The 24045-nt window shown below is 43.8% G+C and overlaps 2 protein-coding genes across 3 annotated transcripts; both read left to right on the top strand.

The window, feature by feature from the left end:
• The first annotated feature begins 1177 nt into the window (after positions 1-1177).
• LOC117838257 (uncharacterized) lies at positions 1178-12365 on the top strand. Of its 2 annotated transcripts, XM_034718210.2 has the most exons (14): positions 1182-1524; positions 1970-2028; positions 2646-2754; positions 3448-3563; positions 4208-4276; positions 4401-5087; positions 5806-6323; positions 6466-6530; positions 7708-7787; positions 8377-8481; positions 8864-9003; positions 9078-9206; positions 9437-9589; positions 11819-12365. In XM_034718210.2, the coding sequence occupies exons 1-14, from the start codon at positions 1347-1349 to the stop codon at positions 11964-11966; spliced, it is 2556 nt and encodes an 851-aa protein (XP_034574101.1). In that variant the 5' UTR covers positions 1182-1346; the 3' UTR covers positions 11967-12365. The 2 variants fall into 2 exon arrangements, with proteins under 2 accessions (XP_034574103.1, XP_034574101.1); XM_034718212.2 differs by lacking the exons at positions 9437-9589; positions 11819-12365 and having other exon boundaries at positions 1178-1524; positions 8387-8481.
• Positions 12366-17245: 4880 nt separating this feature from the next.
• LOC117836720 (AT-rich interactive domain-containing protein 2) lies at positions 17246-22027 on the top strand. The gene is made up of 2 exons (XM_034716199.2): positions 17246-18102; positions 21103-22027. The coding sequence occupies exons 1-2, from the start codon at positions 17281-17283 to the stop codon at positions 21793-21795; spliced, it is 1515 nt and encodes a 504-aa protein (XP_034572090.1). The 5' UTR covers positions 17246-17280; the 3' UTR covers positions 21796-22027.
• Positions 22028-24045: the final 2018 nt, after the last annotated feature.

The following is a 24045-nucleotide window of genomic DNA, read 5'->3' as shown; positions in this document are numbered from 1 at the left end:
GGCAGCTGCGCTGCCGCCGCTTGCAGCTGAAGCCAGCAGCGGCAGCCAGCTGCAGCGCTGCCGAACGGCCTGCATCTTGGCCCGACACTTGTGAGAGGTTTTCACGTAGTATATCTTGTTCCTCTGGTTACAGAGGAAAATCTTAAAATTATATATTAAGGGGGTGTTTGGTTCCTCGAGCTAAAGTTTAGTCCGTGTCACATCAAATATTTGGAGACTAATTAGGAGGACTAAATATGAATTAATTATAAAACTAATTGCACAGGTGGAGGCTAAACGGCGAGACGAATCTATTAAGCCTAATTAATCCATAATTAGCAAATAGTTACTGTAGCAGCACATTGTCAAATCATGGACTAATTAAGCTTAATAGATTCGTCTCGCCGTTTAGCCTCCATCTGTGTAGTGAGTTTTGTAAATAGTCTATATTTAATACTTCTATTTAGTATCTAAATATTCGATGTGACAGGAGCTAAAACTTCATGGGGAGGAACCTCTCTTTTAATATATACCCATCAAAGAAGCCAAGTGTCCTCATAAGGATCAAAATCTCACGATAGTGGTATCAACAGTGATGGATGATTCCACGCTCAAATTAAAAGTTATTATACGCCGGAGAGCTTGGTATATATTAGATCTAATGGTACTATTTTATTTTACTTAATTAAATGAGTAAGTAAATATTATTGATAAAAAATTTGAAAAAAGTTGTCGTAGTATCTGTTAATCTGTAGTGAACAGAAATCCATCAGAAGCCTTACCAGCCCTTAAAATTTGTTCACCGTCAATCTTTCCACGCCGTTGACTCATCAGTCGTGTCATGAATAATCAATTAACAATTCAACATCAATTTTCTAACCACACCATCCAAGGCCCCCTTGTTAGATGTTAGTACTATTTAAAAAAGGAGACCACGTTGAACCATGATGCAGATCCTTGCTTTTTTAATGAAAAATCGTAATCTAACATCTCAAATTAAAAGAATATAAATCCTAGAACATTCATCTGGAGAACATAAACAAAAACCAACAACCGTAGATACTCCCCCCTTGACTTCTACTCCCCGGTCTACTCCGTACGAGAGCAGCAGTATCCGCTCAACCCTGTCGTTTTCTGTCTTTTCCACTCTTTTCCCCCGCGATTAAAAGCAGAAAAAAGATCGGCAAAGAAAAAGCTGCCCAGATTAGATTAGCGCCGTGCCGGAAAAGCCCCTCCCTCTCCCCATCCCCCCACGATCCCCCCCACCTGAACTCCTGAAGAAACAGTTGAGCTGGTCTGTGCGAGCGCGTGGGTTTAGTCAGAGCTCGCCCCGCGGATTTCGCGGGTGGGTTGTTGTTGTGGGGCTGATGCGCGCGCCCATGGCTGCTGCGGCGGCGGCGGCGGCGGCGGTGCTGGTGCTGGTGATGGGAGCGGGGTGGGCGCCGGGCCCCCGCGGGTGCGCCGCGCAGGGGGAGGAGGTGGTGGTGGCCAGCTACGGGCAGGACAGGCTCTGGCTCAAGCCCTACGACTGGACCTACCTGCGCGGTGAGACACTTCGAGTGCTCTGATTCTCTCGGTTTGGGCTCCCGCGTTTCCCTGCTGCGATCGCCTCTGCGAGAATTTCGTCTTCTTCTTCCGATTTTGTATTTCAGTATGCAGGGGGGTGTTGTTGTTTTTATTCTATAGAGTACGGGTGGTTTTGGGCGTTTCCGTTTCCTTTCGCCAGAGCGCTCGTGGCGACGGAATTGAAGGACCGTAGTGTTGCTGTCGCGAATTTTCACGGACAACGCCGTACTCGTTTTTGCCGATTTTTTGATTTGCCTTTCAGCAGCTGTTGCGGAGAAGATTGGTTTGGTTGGTGTTCCGTTCTGACACGGCTTTCTTGCTAGTAGAGCAGAACCCTGTCAATTTGTCTCATCCGTCGAAATTCTATTTTCCCTGTCTCCCTTTTTTTGGATCCATCTTAATACTTTACTTCCTGTACTGGCAGTTGAGTTGCCGCCGTCGTTTTCCTCTGTCACCATGGATTTCGCTACTGACATAGACATTGTAAGTGAAAGATTCCGGCATCCCGACTATTATTAAATTCTGATGTACTAAGAGCTTACTTTCGCTGCTATCAGATTTGTTGAGTGGATAAGTTGGTACTTGCTACTATTAGTAGCTGGGTGATGTTAGTCTCAAGCACTGATGAGTAGCTAAAACTAAAAACAGCACCCAGATTATGGGTTTCTGCTTATCAGTTCACATGTAAGTGTCTTAATGTGGAGGAGAGGAGTTCTGGTGTTCCCTTTCTTTTGGAGTAGCATATTATGCTACAAAGACCAAATGAGCAAGTAAGGTGACCAAATTAGCGATGAGCAAACAGCTTGTATGTTGGCAATTTCCTATCACAGTTTATGGACAGTAAGTTTAGGTGGAAAAGCATAGTAGCTCAGTGCCTTGTATATGTAATGGGGATCAAACGAATATGAAACATTGGCTTAAGTTGTGTTCTGATGCATAGCAGTGTGAGCGGATTTTTTCCGTTCTACAAATATTGTCTTGTTCATGGAAGAACTTCTTGGTGTGGCACCCTCCTTTTGGTTTAGATCTGGCTACGTTGTATCATAGATCGCATAATTGACTTATGTACAGTTTGTGGAATGTTTCTTTACATAATGCAGCAGAGGGAGCACTTGAAAGGCATTCCAAGAAGCAAGCTTGCTATTATCTGTTTGATGAATTCCAACCCTCCTATTCCTGATATATCTGATTCTTATCTGGACAATTTATGTGAGTGCCATATACATTTCCTAATATGATGGTTGTCGCCTTTGATGTTTTCATTTTCCTTTTGAACCTCTTCTTATACCTGCTTTATTGTATGGCAAATTGGTTTAAGGCACGCTATATGTAGTTTGCAACTGTTCTGTTTTAAATTGAATGGAGGATTTATGCCCTGTTAATATTATTCTTAAGCTCATCATTATTAGTGTAATGGTGTTGTAATATATCTTCACAGTTCTAGTAAAAATTTATTGCAAGCAATGAGTGAGAAAATAAGAAAGACCATCTCTGTCACATTGCTAATTCAAGACTATTAGATCTTTCTACTTGTTCATCCTGAAAGCTCATCACTTAATATTTTAATTTTAATATTATAATATTTTGATGATCAGCACTCTATGCTGTTTCTCATCCAGTCGATGGCTTTGAACTGTATGGCCATCTACCATCTGTGCTATATCCTGCTGGTGTTTAGCAGCATATTTATTTCTGTGAGCTGGTAACTTTTCATCAAGTGAAAGTACTTTACCTTTCCAGTTGTTTGGTTCAGATGAATAGTATATTTTGTGGAGAAAAGTAGTTGATCTTAGGGGCATTCTTCTGTCAGTTTTTTGTTCCTTTTTTAGAACCTATTTTTAATTGCTTAAATAGATTTCTGAATCATTCAACTAATTTTGACAGGAAGGTTCTTTATTGCAGTATCAAACTTTCTCCCAGCTGGGCCTTTTGGCAACGGCAATATAATTAATCAGTCAAATCTGGCGCAGTGCATACCATTTCAGAAAAACACAACAGTTGTGCTAACAAACGACCAGGTAAACTATCCTTATACTGTGATTTACTAAAACAATATCTTTCTTGTGTGGAGATTTATTGAGCAATATGTGGTCCTTTCATCTTGTTTGTAGCATCACATTGCTATGTTGAGTTCTGATAGCGATGCTGAAATCTGAATGCTCATATTTCCAATTATTAGAAATCCAGTTCGAGGACTACTAATATTCTGGGGGGTTTATGACACTTCAGTGCTTTCTGTGTTTAATCCAGTCACACTGCTTCTTTAATAGTGATGCTGTGCTTTTCTCAAGTCTTCGGGATTAGTATTGACATTCTCTAGAATAGTCACCTCCCAGACATATTAGTAATCGATTAGGTAACTGAAACTGATTCTTGGCTGATTACTTGTGGACCCAATCATAAATATACATATAAAACTTCCTAGACCATCAATGGTAAAACAATCTGGTTAATCTAGTCCCAATAATGAATCATTTGTGATCTTCTGTTGTGTGGAAAGAAATTGTAATCCTGTTTTACATCGAGTATCTGAAAACATATTAACTTTGTCCTTTCATCCTCACTTTACTGGAAATGGTTTTCGTGCAAGTTACTATGATTGCCTCCTTGCACTGTATGCAATGCAACCTCTGAGATGCCAACCTTTGATTGTTTTCTGTAGATATCTCCAGGGGTATGGTACATTGGGTACTTTCATGGCCTTGGCCCTGCTCGCACACAATCGAAGATGGTATGTTTAGATCAGAACATTTCTATAGAGCTGGTATTAGTTGCGAATTTATCTATTTTTTGTCTTTTTTTGCACAAAAATGTGTTGAAGAAAATTTGAATTTGTGATGGCTATACTTTTGCAGATTAGCCGAGGAAAAGCACGCTTGGTGAGCACTCGCATTACTGTAAGAGGATGCCCCACTTCAGCATTTTGGGGGCCCTACTGCAACCAAACAGTTGAAATGATTGGTTGTTCTCAACCTTCAATAAATAATAACTCAAGGAACCTTCTAGATCTGAACATTGAGAGGAGGAACAGTAGGTATACTAGAGAGCATCATAGGCGTATTAATATCCTATCACAGCAGAACCATTTAGTAGAAAAGGAAGTTGGGTCTAATGTTACAGCCCTGGTTAGAATGGAGAACTCAATCACTTGTTCCATTTCTAATGACTCATTATGCGTCAGGCAAGGCGACATGAAGTTCTACTTCTTGGATGTAGTCAACCTAGCATTGCAGTTTCAAATTACAGCTGCAAACTTTGGAGTTCTAGGGCCATCCTTGATTTGTTACCTGCGGTATAATGCCTTTCCTCAAAGAGATCTGCATGACTATTCAGGTGATATCAGCCATGATCCTTTAGTTGTGAAGTCGCCGAATATTGGGCGTTGGTATATTGCTATTGAGACTGTCAATAAAACACAGACGAATAATACAGCATCAAAGCCTGTTCTAGATACTATGTGTTTCTCATTGAAGTGGCAATTGACTGGATGCTTGAATGGAAAAAGTGGAACAGATTGCTCTTGGGAGGCATACGGGCTCCAGGTAAGTCTGTATTACTGCTATACAATATCAACTGATACAAATTCATTGTGCACCTGACTAGCAGTTTGCAATAATCCAAGTGATACTATGTTTGCCCTTATATTTATCTTCCCATAAAAGATCCAATGAACTGCCAAGTTAACTACGTTTCTGTTAAGTTTCATGCACTAAGTCATCTTAATGCTTGATACATCTTAGGAAGCTAAGCAACACGGCAACACCAGTGCCCACATCTAGGCTTCCCCGAGCCTATGATGTGCACTGAAAGTGTGACTTCAGTTATAGTTTCTTAAAATTCTGCTCATGTTTGAACTTAGACCTTTGGTTCCTTACTGTCTCAAGTTTCATGCTCTGAGCAGTTTGTTTAAAAATTTAAGTTGTTGATGAAAGGTGGAAATTATACCCACAGTCTCTTAACAGCTATGTTTGAAACACCTGGACTTGAGATGTGGTGTTTTCCCTTCATAGGTAGTAAATGAAAGTTTTTCTTTTCAAAACAGGATAACTTTTCAGTGTGCTAAAATGCGAATAAATCAACCAACTATGAAGAGAGATTTGAGGGCTAGGGGTGGACAGTGGGGTTGAGGATTATATACACTACAACATGGATGTTAGGCAAACGCTCATTTAAGATTGCTTTTGTGCACTCTTTGTGAATATACATTTTCTTTCCCTGAAAATACATCTTTGTTAATCAAGTATTTCTTCCAACATGCAGAGGGTTCCAAGGAGAAGTCCTTCAGTCCCATTTGAGTCATATTATGTTCCTACTGATGAAAGGGCATCACTGGAAGATAGCCACTTCTATTTGGAGCAATTTTTAAGTAACTCATCCAGTGAGCAGTTTGCATGGACATATTTCTTTTTGGATGTTCCTCAAGGTTCAGCTGGTGCACTTATCCATGTACAGCTTAAGTCGGATAAAGAATTGAACTACGAGTTGTACTCAAAATATGGTGGCTTACCATCAAATGATACTTGGGATTATTATGCGAGTAGGACAAGCAGCAGTAATGGTTCACTATTTTTTTCGTTACAGAATTCCACAAGTTCAGACATGGATCTATCAATTTTTTATGCTAAAGAGGGAACTTGGTGCTTTGGGGTGAAGTATCCAAGTGGTAGGGCAAATTCTCAGACGTACATGTCTGTATCCCTTCAGGGTTGCCATAGAAACTGCAATCAGAAAGGTGTGTGTCATTCCTCAGTTGATGAAAGTGGGCTGACGTTCTACAGGTGAGTTCTAAAGATTTTTCTATCATGTGAATGTTTTCCTATTTCTTGTGCCATGTATTCTTTAATAATTGATTTCCAATATAATATTAGACATAAAGTACATCTTATTGGTAGTGTGATAATATTTTTCTTACTTTTCCAGCTTCTGCACCTGTGATCGTGATCATGGTGGGTTTGATTGCAGCGATGAGCTAGTCTCCCCTAATGGTAACAACTTTCATATCTTGTTTTAGAAATCCCATGTGACAATGTTGAAAGCAATGAAGATTGCGTATAATATTGGATTAGATTGATTGGGAGATATATAGGGGTGAGGAGATCTTAGGGCTTATAGAAACAGAGCCGGCTGAAATCTCTTCTCTGTCTCTAATCAAACTAACCAGGGGGCCAGCTGGGCCTTAAGCCACACGAGCACAGGCCCATACATACGCAGGACATATAGCTTGCTAACAAATGTATATCAATACCTCTGAAATAGTTTTTGGGTGTTACAAATTCGTTAAACTATTAATATAAAATTTGTGATAGGTAAAATATTTAGGATTTGCTACGTTACATTTCTAATGGTCTCCTGTGAATTTTTTATTTAGTTAGACTAGCATACAGAAGCAGATCGTACCTTCACAATTCTGACTACCAGTAAACTAGTGGCCCACGTGATGGCACACAATGAGCAGCAGCTACACCCCTTGGGCTGGTTAACTAGAGATGGGCATTGCCATCCTTTCTCATAAATAAAAGATAAATTAAGAAAATTTCCAAACCCCAGAGGTCACTTCCATGTCTCAACCATTGGCCCAACTTTTAAAGATTTATTATTCCAACTGTCGATGCCCAGTGTCTTTCTACTTCAAAGCTCGGTCTCCTTTCAACGATGCTTAACCCTATAGTTTGCTTATGAAAGAATCTCAGTGTAATGCTAATGAATGCCTTTATGTAAGGTACAAATTTAAGTTCATACCTCACTTGGAACTTTTGTCGTTCCAAACAAGATACACTAAAATTTTCATAGCTGATGATGAACTATTGAGAACTAAATGCATAATTGATTTTTCAGACTGCACTGTTATTTGTTGGCGAGTAATTTTTTTAAATAATTAAAGTGATTCTGTGATGCAGCACTGCAAATCATGATGAGGCAAACTGTGCCATATACTCTTTCTTAGAGGATGGAAAATGAAAGAAATAAACCAATATTTACCAAAGTTTTGCCAAATGTAACTGGAATCTTGTGTCCAATGTTGTTTATTTAGGTAGCAGATATTTTCAAGGAGAATGTAGTTCCTTCTTTTAGCAATAGAAGCATTATTTCTCAACCAGTTGCAATGCATGCTCTTGCATCCATGTAGCACAATTATACTCTAACATGGTCACATCTATGTAGGGCACATTTGGCAGTCTGTCTTTCTAATTGCCTCAAATGGTGCAGCTATTTTACCTGCCTTCTGGGCCCTCCGGCAAAAGGTATGCTTTTCACTTGTCATGGTGGCCTGAAATGACCTGTTTGACGTTTAGTTACCACCAGCATTTTTTCTTAGTCAATCTACACTGCATGATTGTTTAAGTTGGCCCACTATAGCCCAAACACATGTTTTTCCTTTCCTGGCATGGTTTTCATGTGGGCACAGGCCGTTGAGTGGATGTGGTCCCTCCCGCTGGTGCTATGTGGAAGGCATGCTAGGAAGGCTAACTACTTTTGTACTTCATTCACTTATACATGTTTGAGTAGATAAATATACTTAGTTTCAAACCACCATTTCTATTGGAATCACCATTGTACATTGCTAAATCTGTTTTAGCCTTGGGGTATTAAATTGCTTACATAAAGTAATTAAGTAAGTATTGTTTCTAGTTGGTAGTGAAATTCTTAGGATCTGTCAGTGTCAGATGTGAAGAAAGGCTGCCTTGCACTCATCAGATGGCTTTCATTTCGTTCTTCAAATGTCTGCTATGGGCAATGACAGAATATGTACTCCACAAAAAGAAATAATTTTTATAGAATGTAAGAGGTTTGTTTGATCAGATGCTAACCTTTTTTTTTCTTGCCACCAAGGCATTTGCAGAATGGATTCTTTACACATCTAGTGGAATTTCCAGTGCATTATACCATTCATGTGATGTGGGCACCTGGTGCATTCTATCTTTTCGTGTATTACAGGTAAGCTACTTGGCACACACGTATTCAATGCTAGTGTAAAGATTGTTGGGCATGGTCGGTATTCATCACTAGTGGCACCAAAGATTCTCGCGGTGTAACGGTTGAAGCGTTGAACTCCGGGGGTCGATCAAAACCGTGTTGCCGGCCCGTATTCGAATCTTGGTACCACCTTTTTTTAAGAAAAAATCAGAGGGAGCCTTTCCCTCTGGTCGAGTTTTTGTTTTTACTCATCACTAGTGGTCATGTTTATCCAAACAAAGTAGACCAAATACATTTGTTTTACATGTTATGTTGATTGTATTAAAGTCCTGTTTACTTGACCTTTTAATTATACATAATTCTTCTGATACACTCCTGTCCATTATATTGTATCTGAATCCAGTTTTTGGACTTCTGGCTTTCCTTCATGGCTGTTGTGGGTACATTCATATGTATGGCTACAATTGACGAAGCTTCAAAGAGAGCAATGCATACAGCCGTATTTATACTCACAGCTCTTTTAGCTGCAACTGGTGCAACAAGGTATGCAAATCACTGGTTACATTTTTCTAAAATACTAAGTGAACATAGGGTGTCTGATTGAGTTATCATCTCAGATCTGCAAATATTGGAATCGTCATTGCGATTGGTTCTCTTGGCCTGCTTATGGGATGGCTATTGGAATTCTCTACAGCAAGAAGATTTATATGCTGGCCCTGGCAAATTAATCTTAATATGCCTCAAAGGTATTGTGCTTGTATCAAACACATGGTGTTAGAAATATCATGTGCTCTATGTACCGGATTTTAGTTTAAACTTTAAAGGAAGCTTCCTCACATGCTGTATTTTTGTTTTTGGAACTTATACCTTGGTCCAGCAATCTCAGCCGAACAGGCTGATGGTGATCATGTACTAACAACTCACTGTATCCAGCACTTCTTTTGGTGATCTGACTCAGTTGTCATCTTGTGTGTAGTTGGCCAAACTTCGGCACTTTATTACGGAATACTCTGGAGGTGTTGAACAAACGCTTCCGTTGGATATTTCTACTTTTGGGTTTCATCACATTATCATTTGCGGCTACGAGCTGGAAGCTGGAATCGAATAGCAACTACTGGATTTGGCACAGGTATGGAATCATCACCTTCCCTCGATAAACATAACTTCAAGTTGGAAAGCTTGGGTGGTTTTTGCTTGTTTTAGAGGATTTGCTGAGCACATTTTTCATTAAGAAGAAGGAAGAAGTCTTACATAACCCCCCAACCTATTGCTACTAGACTACTTCACCCCCCAAACTATAAAACCAGGTATTTGACTCCCTCAACTTTGCAAACCTGTTCACTTAGCCCTCTTCCCAGATTTTGCATAGTGGTTTTAGCCACATGGCGTGCTGAGGTGGACTGGCTGTCACGTGGGGCCCACTTGTAAGTGGACAGGTCTAACTCCAGTTCGCTCCTTTTCTTCCCCAAACTTGAGCTGCCAGCCGCTGAGACATGCCACGTCTGCCCCTGCTGTCTAATCACGAAGCTCTGACCTCTATACCGACGTCTTGGAGCCGTCCCTATGCTCTGAGATGAGTAGACTCTCCGAGCTCTGTGCCAACACTCAACGGCAGCCCCATCTACTCGAAGACCATGGTCTTGTTCTCCTCCACGAGATTCAGGTCGGAGACCATGTGTGCAGGCCAAAGCTCAGTTTGTGCATTGGAAAGCTCCACATTCGGCAGCGGAAAGCTCCAGCTTGTCATCGGAAAGCTGATGGGGATCTCAATTGCAGCACTAAGTACCTCGAATTGGGTGATGGGGAACTTAATTGCAGCACTAGGAAACTCGATTTGGGTGATGACTGATGAGATCTCGATTCCAGCATGGAGAAGCTCGATCTGGGCGGCAGGGTGTTGGATTCCAGTGTTTCCACATGGGCTCGAGGAGAATGTACTCAACCGGACTGCACAGTACACATCTGCCTCCTCTGGCTGAGTCCCTACACGTCATGACCCTGCCGTGGCTGTCGACCCCCGCTTCCTTGCGCTCCTCACAGCGCGCGATGAGTGCACGGACGAGGCCCTGCAGCTTTACGCGGAGGCCACTCGTGACAGCCCGTTTGACCTCCGCTGAGGCGCCAGCACTCGGGGATGCGACAGCTGCAGGGGGCAGGCGTCCACAGGGTGGCAGCGGTGGCCAGGTTCTGCAGTTGGACAGCGGGGGCAGATGTGGCATGTCTCGTCGACTTCCAGCAACTGGTGGTGGAGTTGGGGAAGGAAAAGAGCGGCTACGTCCGGACATGGCCACTTACAAGTGGCCCCCACGTGACAGATGGTCCATGTCAGCGTCTCTGACCACCTCAACACACCACGAGGCTAAAACCCTCATGCAAAACCAGGGAAGGGGGCTAAGTGAATGGTTTTGCAAAGTTGAGGTAGGTAAATATCCAGTTTTATAGTTTGGGGGGTGAAGTAGTCTAGTTGCAATAGGTTGGGGGATTATGTAGACTTCTTCCTTAAGAAGAAAGCAGGTTAAGTTGAGGCAGCTGAGCTGGCATGTAAAAGATTCTTCTGTTACATTTTTTTTTTTCAATTGGTTTCGTTGCCTGAAGGCACCAATCAGCAAGCGGCTGTCACTCTGTCGGGCACAAATGCTGTAGTCAAATGTGGCGTAGAGAACCCTAAACTACTACTCTCGATCATGTACACAACTGAGCATAAGGTGGTTGATGGTTTCTGGCTCCTGTGCACAGGCCGTGACGAGTAGCCAGTTAGGAGTCCAACAGCAAGCCATATGAAAAAAAACCTGTGCATTGCCCCCCCCCCCCCCCCCCACCCCAACTGTGTTCGTGGCTTGCAACAAAACTGCATCTGCATTAGTTTTAGGGGCACGGCTAAACGGTTCGCCAATGTTTGGAGAAGAGGTCACTGAAGCTGTGGATTAAGCTAATTTGTCTTGTCATTCAACGTTGTCAGGTCTTACTTCTTGGGTATCAGTTCTAGGTAGTTGTTCAGGTGATGAAAACTTGTACTGTCCAGCTGAGCCAGCACGATGAAAACTCCTGATCACATCATGTTTGATGATTGGCCATGTGGTTTTGTAGAAGTGACCTGTAAATCCATCTGGTCCGGAGGATTTATCTGCAGGAATTTCTCTTATGATGTTCCAGATTTCATCCACAGTAAACGGATAGGCTAGCATGGTTAGGTCAACCAGGAGGTCAAGCAGCCCCCGTCCCAGGATGGCATTGAAGAACTCAAATGCGACTCTACCATAATCACCATATTTGTTTTTTCGCAGTGTGTTCCTCTGCTATGTTTTCTACCTTATCATTATTTGTCACCTAAATAACATATTTTTTCCCTCTTTTGCAGCATGTGGCACATAACCATCTACACGTCTTCATTTTTCTTCCTGTGCTCCATGCGTGTGAATGCAAGGAACCGCAATCCAGAGTCAAACTATGAGTTAACGAGGCAAGACTCATTGCCAAGGTCAGAAACTCAACCAAGGGAGAACTAGTTAAGGAACGAGGATGATCACAAGTACGGTGTCCACGTCCTTCTGGTAGCGATTTGGATGTCAATGTACGATGGTTCCATACAAGAATTGGCTGAGTTGGATTTTGGCTTGATTCGTTTTGGCAGAGTTGGGTTATGGCAGATTCGTTCAACAGTATGCAGGCCTGTTTATGTAGTTGTACATGGCTTCTGTCGCAGGCTGGGGCGTATAATAACTTAAGAACGCGATCGTAGAAGAGGGATTTGGGAACTTCACGGTCAGCTGTATCTCATGAGAATTGTAAATAGCGTGGTGCAGCTAAATGATGTTTTTGTGGGACGTTCGTTGAGAACGTGGTGACCATGTAAATGTTGTAAACGTACGTTATTCCAAAACGGAACAAGTCTCTTTATTTGGGAATTTGCTTTGTGTTTTATGAGTTTGGCGCTTGTTGGAGTACGAGTCTCATAAACGCTCGATGCCTCGATCCATTCTTTACCATAACCATAATGTCACTTTGGACTGCATTATGAGCAAAGAGAGGGCGAGAACCCTTACTGCTCCAATATCTGACGAAAGCCACCTAATTTGTATTCGAACTCATAGTGAGTTTGACGAAGCATAGTTACAAGAAACCTCCAAGTACTCAAACAAATAAGGTGTAGAGTTATTACACATCATGAGGCCAAGACCTCTATAGTATATAGTTCTGTTTGGACCCACTTATCTGCTACTCATGCTAGCTAGCTAATTTTAGCTGGAGTGGATCTAAACGGTGCAGTTAATGGACCAGCTAATGCCCATCTAGCTGGCTTGATACTATTTAAATAGATGGTTTGAACCAGCTTATCCCAACTAATGAAGATAATAAAAAGCTCTAGTCAGCCAGCTAACTATTATAGCTGGGGTGGATTTAAACCGGATCATAATGATCCTGTTTGGAACAGTTTAAAATTAGCTTATGGCCAAAATAAGAAGAAAGTAGCAGCCAAATAGCGTGGTTTTCAGCTTCTTCTGGTCGTGCCTATTCGTACTGAAACGTAATACTCCATTTCTCCGGGAATGTTTTTCCATATTTGTGCAACTTACCTTTACCGTTGTACCAAACATGACTAATGTCGTTACGTTATATTAGTCTTGTCAATGGAACTGGCCAGTTGCCAGGCTCTGATAGCCTTGACGGACCCTATGATTGACCCCGTTCCGCCGAGACTACCGGGCGTCTTGGAAACGCGCGTGAGCTGATCACTGTTTGGAACGACCAGGATAAGGGGTGTTTGGATAGCAGGTGCTAAATTTTAGCACCTGTCACATCGAATGTTTGGACACTAATTAGGAGTATTAAACATAGCCTAATTATAAAACTAATTGCACAACCTCTAGGCTAAATCGCGAGACGAGTCTATTAAGCCTAATTAATCCATCATTAGCGAATGGTTACTGTAGCACCACATTATCAAATCATGGACTAATTAGGTTTAATAGATTCGTCTCGCGATTTAGCCTAGGGGTTGTGCAATTAGTTTTGTAATTAGGTTATATTTAATACTCCTAATTAGTGTTCAAATATCCGATGTGACAAGTGCTAAAATTTAGCACCTGCCTCCCAAACACCCCCTCGAACCGGCGCGCGGAGCGACTTGCTTGTCTCGCTCCTCCGGCAGCGGGCATCAGCGGTCTGCAGCTTTTAATTTTGCCCTGGATAGTTTGTCTCCTATGGAAGCACATCTCTTCACGATCACAGTTTTTATGTATGGAGCAAACTCAAAGTATTTCATAATTTGACAAGTTCGGGCGTGGACTGGTCTGACGGGGAAAAGAGAACGCGAGCATGAAATAATGATCTTTTTCAAAAGGGTACAAACTCAAGTATTGGATAAATAAAAAATTATTAACGAAAAATGAGTTTGTTGATGACTACTAGAGCAATATGTTTTCAATACCAGTCGTTGTTAAGGGAAGTACGACCGGAGATCCTCTCAAGGCAACTACGTTGGTATCGTCTAATAAGCGATCTCATGTATTAACACGTAATCTTAAGACGGTTTAATAGACAACCCACACAATGAGTTGTCTTATAAATTGTCTGAAACGACCTATGAGCCCACCTACATGTAGCAATGTACTTGCTCTTATAATGTATAAGTATAAGATGCTACTTTATAATTTATATAGTATAAGAGGCTACTTTGTGGGATATTTTCTTGTTAGTTTTTTGTTAAATTCAAGTAGATTGTATTTTGTTTGTTAGTTGTTAGTGTAGTTTCGAGTAGAATGATTTTAAAAATACAAATTGAAAGTTGAACGTAGATGCACAAAATGTTCTGATTCTTTTACTACAAGGCACACTTAACATCAAACAAAAACTAAGATGAACAAGTATATCATAGTGTGTACGCCACAATAATGACTATACAAGCACTATCTTCATATGATTATGCCAATGTATACCGTTGCTATACATGTAAGGAATTAATTATCGAATACAACTCGTACATCCAGCGCACATAATCCACTTTGTGAAGATCGAGGTAATACATGGCCCCACCATACCCCTAAAGCAACGATACACAAATAGGAAAAACACAATAATAGCTATAGCTATTTTTAAATCTACTAGCAGAACTACGGGTCCTACCCATTCTCGTGTTAATCTACAGACAATAGTGAAAAAAATCATACAGAACGCACCATCCTTTGTAAAATTGAGTATGCACCTTCTTGTAAGCTTCAGAGTTTATGGCTTGCACTTGCTCTCCAACACGCTCCGATCTATTATTCTTGTCAAGTCCGGCAATGGGGAGCTGAGTGCTTGAGCCTAAGCAGGTCGCAACTCAACAAGTGTAATGAACCAAACCCAAAAGACTCGCACGCGTCCACGTCTGCTGCTACAGCTCACCGGGTATCTGTTGCGCTGTTCTCTCAGGCCAGTAACATAATCCAGCACAAATCTCATCTCAAACGACAAACATGGCGCTTGCTAGGACACCACGGCTCGTCACGTCCTCTGCTCTCGCGCTAGGCTGCCTCATCTTAACTTTGCCACTCTCGCAAGACCCAAACACCTCCATCGCTCACTACCGCTTCTAGTATGCATCCAACCAAGTCGATGTTGTAACGTGCATTGCACTCCCTGACCACCTCACTCGCTTGCTCGCATGCCAGGGCATCAGCCTAACAGTGGGAGAGGCATCAGGATTGGCATCTTCTACATCTTCTCTATCAGGCAGCGGTCGTCGTATTGGCATTTTCTCCACCAACACGGTCCTGCTCTTGGAGATCACCTTTGTGGTGATCCTTCTCCCATACCTCCTTGCCCTCGCCAGGATCCTTTCTCGTAGTGTTTGGGCTTGCACTTGTCTTCCCGGCCACAACAAGCGGCTCCACCTCGCGGTGCACACCACAGTAGGCTTCGTCATTCCAATGCTTTACATCCTCGACGGCCTTTGAGCTAGGCACACGGTTCGCGGCAGTGGCGTGGCACCAAACGTGTTCCTCCTCTCCATGCATAGGTGTTCACCGAGTAGCGGCATGGCTGGGTACGTTCTCGCTCCATATTAGGTCCGTGGTGCAGCGTCCACTGAAGGGGCCGCCATTGGGCCAACTGAGGTCGGCACTCCTGCACACATGCCCCGTGGGCTGGAACCGAGAGCTGGTCGTGGAGTCCGCCGCTGCGCACGAGGCCATCGAGCTGGAGCTCAACGCGCCACCGATGTTAGTTCGTGGGGTCTACGGCCTGTGGCAGGAGGGTAGCCCTGGGAAAATTTTACCGAGAACCGAACCGAAAAAACTGAGAACCGAACCGAATTTACCAAGAACCAAAATCTCGGTTCCTGTTCGGTTCTCATTTCCTAGGAACCGAACCAAGTTCGGATAAATCGATTCCTCCTCTCGATTAACCGAACTAACCGAGGAACCGAGGCCCAATAAGGCCCACTTCTGCTTCTGCTTGAGACCCCAAGCGTAACGCCAAGCGCCGAGTCTCCAGTTCCACCCGCGCCGCTAGTCATCCTGGTTCCTCACCTGCGCCACCTCCCGGCTCCTCACCTATGCCGCCTCCCCACCTGCGGCGCATCCCCGGCGGCCGACGTGTCCTCAGCCGGCGCGCCCTCCTGGAGTCCCGACGGCCAGTGCCCCCCTGCGTCCTCCCGTAGTCCCGCCGGCCGTTGCATCCCTAGGACCCCGGTCGGCGTACCCTCCCGCCTCCCGGAGTCTTGGCGCCCCCCGGCTCCCTCCCCTGCGTCCTCCCGCCGCATCCAGCATCCCCACCCGGCGCGCCCTCCCGGAGTTCCGGCCGGCCTGCCCGCGCCGCCGCCACGCGCACGCCCCGGCGTGCGCGGCTGCTACCCCTGCGCTGCGCGCCTGCTCTCTGAGACTTTTGGTCGGTAGTTCAGTCGGAACCGAAACCGAACTGAACTAACCGAAACCAAATTCGGTCGGTACCGATTCTTTGGAAGAACCGATCAGTACCGATGTATCTGGGAACCGAAGTACCGAAGAACTGAGGAATCGGCTTGGTTCGGTAATACCGAATGCCCAGGGCTACAGGTGGGTGACTGAGCTCGTGGCGCAGCCAGTGGGCATCATCATGTAGGCACGCCTGCTGTTGTGCATGTCCGCAGTCGTTGACGCGTGCACGGTGCGTGTGCTTCCCCACGATGGCGAGGACACCGATAGCGGCGATGGCGCGTCGATGCAACTGGAGTTCTGAGTTCGGGCGCAGGGACACCCGCTGCCGGAGTTCTTAGTTGTGGCGCGGGGACACTAGCTTGCGGACGAGGAGAGAGAAGCAGGCGCATGTAGTGGTGGTGAACGGGGAGAGATGTGTACAGGTAGAGAGAGGGCTGCAGATGCTGGTGGTGGCGCGGTGAAGGAGGAAGGGCGGCAGCACGAGCGAGGAAGAAAGAGCGATGGATCGCTAGGCTGCGGGTTTATTAAGAAAGATATTAGGTACTTCTATATAAAATGTGTGCTTGATGGTTGGAATAATGACAATATTAAGTAAATATAAAGATTACGTAAAGATAAATGATTACTAAAATATGACCGTTCACACTATTTCAACTTTTACAACTCATCTATTAATATCACATCGTTCAAAAAGTATCTTATAAGCATCGAGAATGAGTGTGGTCCCACATGCCCCACCACCTATCTTCCTTCTCTGTATCCTAAACTAGATCTAGGGCTTTGTACATACAGATTATATCAATAAAAAAGATTCAAGTAACCAAATCATTTCTCCTTCCTCCCAAAAATCTCTCTTCCGGCGTCGACATCAAGAGGTGGGAGAAGGAGAGAAGTTTTCGCCCAAGTCGAAGGGGCTTAAGCAAAAATGGCCGGCCCTCTTGCCCAACCACCCTCAAATTCCTCCGCGCTCGAGTTCAAATCAAACGCTTCAGGACCAACCCCCGGCCACGCGCCGGCCGTGGGCGCTCCCGCCTCGACGGAGGCGGCCGCGCCGCCCGTCCGCGTCCCGTCCCCCGCGGTGCTCGCCGTGCTCGGCGTCGTGGGCGAGCTCCGCGCTCGCGGATTTCTCGCAAGGCTGGAGAACCCAGAGGCCGAGCTCACGGACGCGCACGCGCCTGCCCTGTTCATCGGCGTGCTCGCGGCCTTCCTCGCCGAGGCGGGGCCCGCCGGGGCAACCCCGTCCCTTCTCATTCCACTGCCGGCGCTCGCGGACGGGCGCGAGGTGGAGCTTCTCCGCCTGTTCCTCGCCGTGCGCGCTCACGGCGGGTTCGCCGCCGTCGCGTCCTGGGCGGCCGTCGCGGAGGCGGTCGGCCTGGACCCTGCTTCCGGCGCGGCCGTCAAGCTGCTGTACGATAAGTACCTCGCGCTCCTCGAGCATAGCATCGGTACGCGCCGAGACGACCACGAGGTGGTCGAGAGCAGTGGCAATGGCGACGGGCGCTTGCGCTCCAGGAAGGACAGGTTGCTGTCACCGACCAAGGGCCCCACGAGCGCTGGATCTGCTCACCTGAAGCGGAAGAGGGACCCGCTGGTGGAGATGCTCAACTGGGTGCGCCTAGCGGCGAAGAGCCCTCATAAACCGGGGGTCATGGGGAGGAAGAGGAACTCCAGTAGCCACATCTCCACGGCGCTTCTGCTTCGGCGCCAGATGTTTTCAAACATTGATTGCCGCAGTGGCTCACCTCAGGTAATCCACTGCGTCACTGTTTTGGTCTTTGGATGCAATGTTACTGTTAGACTCTGTTGCTTGTGTTCATAAAATTGCATCTAGATTCTAGAGGAGTTCCTTTCAGTCTGTTCAATTATAGCATTTGCACATTGGATCTTCCATTCATTATGTCTCACCGGGAACGAGGCCATATAGAATTGTTTACTTGTGCTGTCACTTGTGAGTGTGGTGTAGTACAGCAGCGATGGTAAAGCTTCTGCGCTAGGAAGCGTGGCACACTGCAGGCAGCCGTGACAATAGGTGGTGCACTGCAGAGCCAACACTCTTATCTCTAGGAACATCGATTTATTTACAAATTTGGGTAAGATTAGATATGTTATGCGAAAATTGGGTAAGGTTAGACTGCTATCATATCAAATCCTTAGATTTAATTGTTAAGGCACTGCCTATGAAAGAGCCTTGGCACCTTCAATAGACCCAGATTATGAGAAGTCCCTCTTTCCTCTTCTTTTTTCCTGCCCGTCACCGAACCTTCCGTGGGCATCACCTATCACATAACCACACCTCCCTTCTCCGCAGCATGGCTCTATCTTATCGTGACTTAGTTGTTAATGGAAATGGCTTCAAGAATGCTATATTAGATAGCTTTATGCATTACTCGTCCCTGAAACATAACCTCCCATGACTGTGCTCTAAGACTAGTTTAGCTTTAGCTTATAACAACTAAGCCAATAGATACTTCCAACATGACTTGTAGTGAGGGTACCGAATCTTGGAAAATGACCAGCAGAGATCTTGTCCAATTTGGATTGCATTACTCCTCAAGGACTCAGGTGTTAGTTTTTGTGGAGGTATTGACTAGGTAGTGCATATCAATTGTTGAGGTTTCCATGTCAGTAGTCAATCTTGCCATAGGCATCCATGGAATTCAGGGCTTGTTTGCTTCCAGTCCTAAAGAAGCTTCCTGGCACATACAGCGCCCCGAGTGCATGATTTCGTCAGTCTGGAGTCCAAAATTGCACAGCTACCTGGCAGGCTGCAGCCAAACAGCCCCTTGGTGCATCATCCAGCCGCACCAAATATGTCATGGCCACCATGTTGCTACCCTCTCTCTCTAGCATCCTTGTCTGTCAGTGTCCCCTGTAAATCTGTATTTTCATATCTTGAAGGGGAGGATATATTACTGAAAGATCATATAACATTGTGACGGCATTATTGCCCCACTCACTCATCTCCTACACAAGGCATTACTGGATAGAAGGCAATAAATAGTACGATGTTCGAGTCCCACAACTAGGCTTATTGTGCCTCTCGACATGTAAAACACGTTAAATTTCATGTCTCATTTCAACTCTCGAATGCAAAGGCCATAGAACAGCTAACCGTCCACTACAAAAACAGAACACAAGACATGATCCTAGTTGTTTTCCTATGATTGTCTTTGCATGCTTGCAAGAGCATCCATGTTTGTGCTATGGGGTTATTAATTTTACTACATGGCTTTTACAGTTCATTAATAACATTCTTAAAACTACTGAATCCAATACAGTAACAAAAGAGCAAAATCCAAACATGCAGCGATGTTATTTGTTTAGGATATTTGCTCCGTGTGTCGCTCTAGAAGTCATGTGCATAGCTACAAAGTCTCCTAGGTCCATGTGTTGCCTTTATTGAAATAATAAATTATACTCCACTTTCCTATCTGGTTTTCAAGGGATGCTCACTTGTTTATCCATATTAATGCCCCAAGATTGCAACTATGGTAACTTTGTTAACATTTCAAAAGATGATGTAGTCCTTAGAGCTAAAAAGGTAATAGAAACGTGCCATCGTGTCCCAATTGATTTCTCCACTGTCAAACCTTGTCATCAGTTTTTAGGTTATTTGTCGGGTGTTTAATGTGTTTCAAGAGATGAACTATTTGAATTGCAGAAATTTTTTTGATTTAAATTAAAGTGCTATTGTTTACTAGTCAAAATCTGGTTTAGTGATAGCATTTTGACCTCAAATAAGAAAGGAATTGCAACTGTCTCACTGCAGATGCTTGTTATGGCCACCATAGCCTACATTGTGTTGCGATGCTACATTCTATTTATTTGTTTTGTTTCTGACCCATTTTAAATTCCCAATTCTACCTTAGTAAAAAATAATAATTTTGTACTTCAGAATTGATATATAACTTTGTATTGTTTGCTAACATTTTGAGCGTGTTCCTCCAGCTATACTGTTGGAGGTCGGTAAAAAAAATGCTTCATCACTGTGTGTTGGTACTTGGTAATATACTATTTTAAACATTTATGCCTTTGGTGTATTTTGCAATTTATATGTGCATTTGAGGTAACAAGTGAAAGACCTTAAGTATTCAAGTTATCTACGTATGCACTAAACAAAATGAACGAATTTGATATCTGGCAGTAGTTCCATCCAGGGAACATCATCACTACATTGCATGTGGAATTCGAAGAATTTATAGTGATAGGAAGTTGGTAATTGGACACTGCACATTCCGATTGTAACCGAAATGAAATGTGGTCCATGGGGATGAACTTGGCCAAGTCCAGTTTACTGTCTCCTATTTTCTAAACCTATTGTTGGTGGATTGTGTATTTATGTTTGTTCAACCTTTCCTGGTGTTATTACTTCTGTAGACGATGGCAATGGTTAATGATCTGGTTGTTTTTTCTGTACTATGCCACTTAATCTATGCTTCTGACTGATTGTCATTGAACACTAGATGTGTACCATGTGCAATTCAGTTGGCATGTAAATAGTTGAAGACTTATGCTTTTCTCTGTTTGTTTGGCCACTTGAACTTTTCTTAGAGTTATGCTTTACAAACTACATACAGTTATTAGAAAACTGAAAATTACTTGTCATGTGTTCTACAATATCCTCATGTATACTGAAATATCCTTTCTTCGATGTAATGGTGTGACCAGTGTATAGAATTTACAGTTTGTGATAATTAAAGATCAACTGTGGAATATAGCACTAATATAGTACTCTTTGTTCATGCAGAATGGCCTTTCAAATGTGGAGGGAGTGCAGGAGAATGGATGGGATGTGATACCTACGCTTCAGAAAATTGACAGGATTCCTGCTGCACCAATTCGTCCCCGTGGCCGAGCAGACATTCCAGAATGGACAGGGAAGCCTTTATCGCCTTATGATGATCCACACACATTGAAGTTTCTTGGAGAACCTATTCTGCTTCCAAAAACTAGTGAAGACCCTGATGTTGGTTCCATTGGCAAGGGGAGGCAAGATGACTGCAACTGTCAATTCCCAGGTTCTATTGCTTGTGTCAGGTTTCATGTGGCAGAGAAAAAGATCGAACTGAAGTGTGAGCTGGGATCAGCTTTTTATGAAATGGGGTTTCATCACATGGGTGAAGATTTGGCACTAACATGGACAAAGGATGAACAGAGGAAGTTCAACACCACTATCCAGAAGAACCTGCCTTCATCCAGATCCAAGTACAACTTCTGGGACAAACTGCGTGCTGTCTTCCGTTCCAAAGGCAGAAAAGGCCTTGTGAGCTATTACCACAACGTTTTCCAAGTCCGGCGAAGAGCCTACCAGAATCGCCTCACTCCAAAGTGTCCAGATAGTGATGAAGCTTCCATAGAGCCTGGCTTCCTACACAATCAAGGCGGTGGTCAGAGTAGTAGGTCAAGCTCTGCTGCTTCCAGAACCCGGAGAAGCTCTTAGGCTGTCTGATCCTGATAGATGGTCACTGCCTATCATGTATCAGTAAATCCAGGTCACATGTTGCTTCCTATGGAACTCAAATCAAGGTTGTTATGATTATACTCACCAAATTGGTGATTGGAGACGGTAGACTAAAGTTTCGGCATCTCCTTGAGACTTGATTAACTTTTTGTGAATCTAGTAGTTTATACCCCCTTTGTTCGTCTGATTTTAATGCTATGTTGTTGACATATACCCCTTTTGCTGCATATGTCCAGTTTGTTGTACGGGATTCAAATCACCCTTGCCCGTGCAGTATGGACCTGTGTATAATTCTTTGTTCCGATTTTTCTTTTTGCTTAGTCCATAGGACGGGATGACCGTGGCCGGCAGGCTGATCCCCTCCCCTTTGTCTTTCCTAGCTGGGAATGCTGGCGTTCAAGTCCATTAGTTTTCCTCGCTGAGAATCGGCCGCAGCGATGGGCGATGCCAGTGAAGGTAAGGAGCTGCTGAGCTACTACGTCCACTTCAAGATGAGGCTCGCATAGTCGCATTTCTTTCGTTCTCGGTGGCTGCCCGCCTCAGCCTTGGAAACAACTAAGCCATTTCCCCATCACGTCTGCAACGCTCCACAATATGTGACCGATAACGTTCTTTTTGTGCGGCAAGGGCCTTCCTCCAGCAAGCTAGCTTCTTATTTAGCTTCTCTTATGAGATGCAGACACCATGCCAAAATCCTTAATAGGAGACGCGGCTCAACTCTCATTGGAAACAAAAAAAAATCGCGTCTCCAAATTTTGTCACCGATGTGACCACATCGGAGACGCGGTTACATAAGAAACACACCTCCTATAAGGTCTTGTTTAGTTGCCAAAGTTTGGAGGTGTCAAATTACTGTTACAGCACTGTAGCAACACTGTAGCATTTCGTTTGTATTTGTGAATTATTATCAAAACATTGGCTAATTAGGCTCAAAAGATTCGTCTCGCAAAGTACAACAAAACTGTGCAATTAATTTTTAATTTCGTCTACATTTAGTACTCCATGCATGTACAGCAAGTTTAATGTGATGGGGAATCTTCTTTTTGCATAGTGCCAAAGTTGGGAGTTGAGGTGAACTAAATAAGGGCTAAGCTTTATCACAGACGTGTCTGAGATAAACTGCATCTCGGATGAGCTTTAGCTGTGACGCGTTTTCTCAAAGCGCGTCTCCTACAAGGCTCTTAGCGGGTTAAAGAAAACATGTCACCTATCTGTTTTGTATGGGAGACGCGAGTAACTAAAATGCGTCGACTATGACTTATGTATTCACATACGCGCAATATCAAGGTTTTTTTTTAGCGTCACCATGCATGTTGACATCACATGCATTCCATCACAGGCATTCTATCAGAGACTGATCATATAGGTTCATCACGTAGGTTCACATAAACAGGTAGCAACATAACAGAGATTCATCACAGATTACATCCCATAGGATTATGCTTATCACATAGTTAACTAGGTTCACCCAGGCCATCACATGTTCTGGTACTTCACAGGTCATGACCTAACATACCGGAAGCCCTGGATTGTGACAGTGGAACTTCCCTTTGATATTGAGACCTGGTGCATGATGAATGACGCAATCTTTTCTTGGACGCTGCACAACACATCATTGTCAAGGGGAGTTGTTGACACTTCGAAATCATGTGTAGTTGTTTGGGAAAATATAACAAATTAAAGTAAGTGCATGTTAACTTACAAATGACAAGCTATATATATATATAGTCAGCAATAAAAATTTTAGCACATGTGGATCTAGCTACTTTGTAAATGACAAGCTTCACAAGATGTAAAAAAGGATAAGTTCAGAACATATATATGTACCTGGGGATCATCCACGTCTGGTATTCGCATAGCATCGATCCAACATATGATTGGCTGTGTAGAAGCCACATGCGTTGCCAGGTGGTTGCTGGTGGCACTGCAAAACATTGCTACGCCAAATGTAGCACTAAAGAGATCATGAAGATATGCTACTCTATCAAGATGAAGATCATGCACAACGACAGAACAAAATTATTCACGGCTGATGCTATTCTGCAGTTTATAGGGACTTCTACATGGGAGCACAACCACAACAACAAATCAACCCAAAACAAAGAGAAATTGCTTCAATTAAAGTAAACATAAAGTTAACATATGTTCATGCACTTACTGGGAACTTTAAGACATGTACCAAGACGTTTTCATCCAACCCCTTGAGTCTGGAGTATGAAAGATATGACC

This window comes from Setaria viridis, chromosome 9, assembly GCF_005286985.2.
Source record: "Setaria viridis chromosome 9, Setaria_viridis_v4.0, whole genome shotgun sequence".
Classification (NCBI taxonomy): domain Eukaryota; kingdom Viridiplantae; phylum Streptophyta; class Magnoliopsida; order Poales; family Poaceae; genus Setaria; species Setaria viridis.
Note: the sequence above shows the minus strand (reverse complement) of the source record. Positions and strands in the feature narration are given on the sequence as shown.

Coding starts and splice junctions, on each gene's coding strand:
- LOC117836720 (XM_034716199.2), top strand. CDS start 17,281: ATGGCCGGCCCTCTTGCCCAACCACCCTCAAATTCCTCCGCGCTCGAG. Junction 18,103..21,102: donor GCCGCAGTGGCTCACCTCAG/GTAATCCACTGC, acceptor TTGTTCATGCAG/AATGGCCTTTCAAATGTGGA.
- LOC117838257 (XM_034718210.2), top strand. CDS start 1,347: ATGCGCGCGCCCATGGCTGCTGCGGCGGCGGCGGCGGCGGCGGTGCTG. Junction 3,564..4,207: donor TTGTGCTAACAAACGACCAG/GTAAACTATCCT, acceptor TGTTTTCTGTAG/ATATCTCCAGGGGTATGGTA. Junction 7,788..8,376: donor TCTGGGCCCTCCGGCAAAAG/GTATGCTTTTCA, acceptor CTTGCCACCAAG/GCATTTGCAGAATGGATTCT.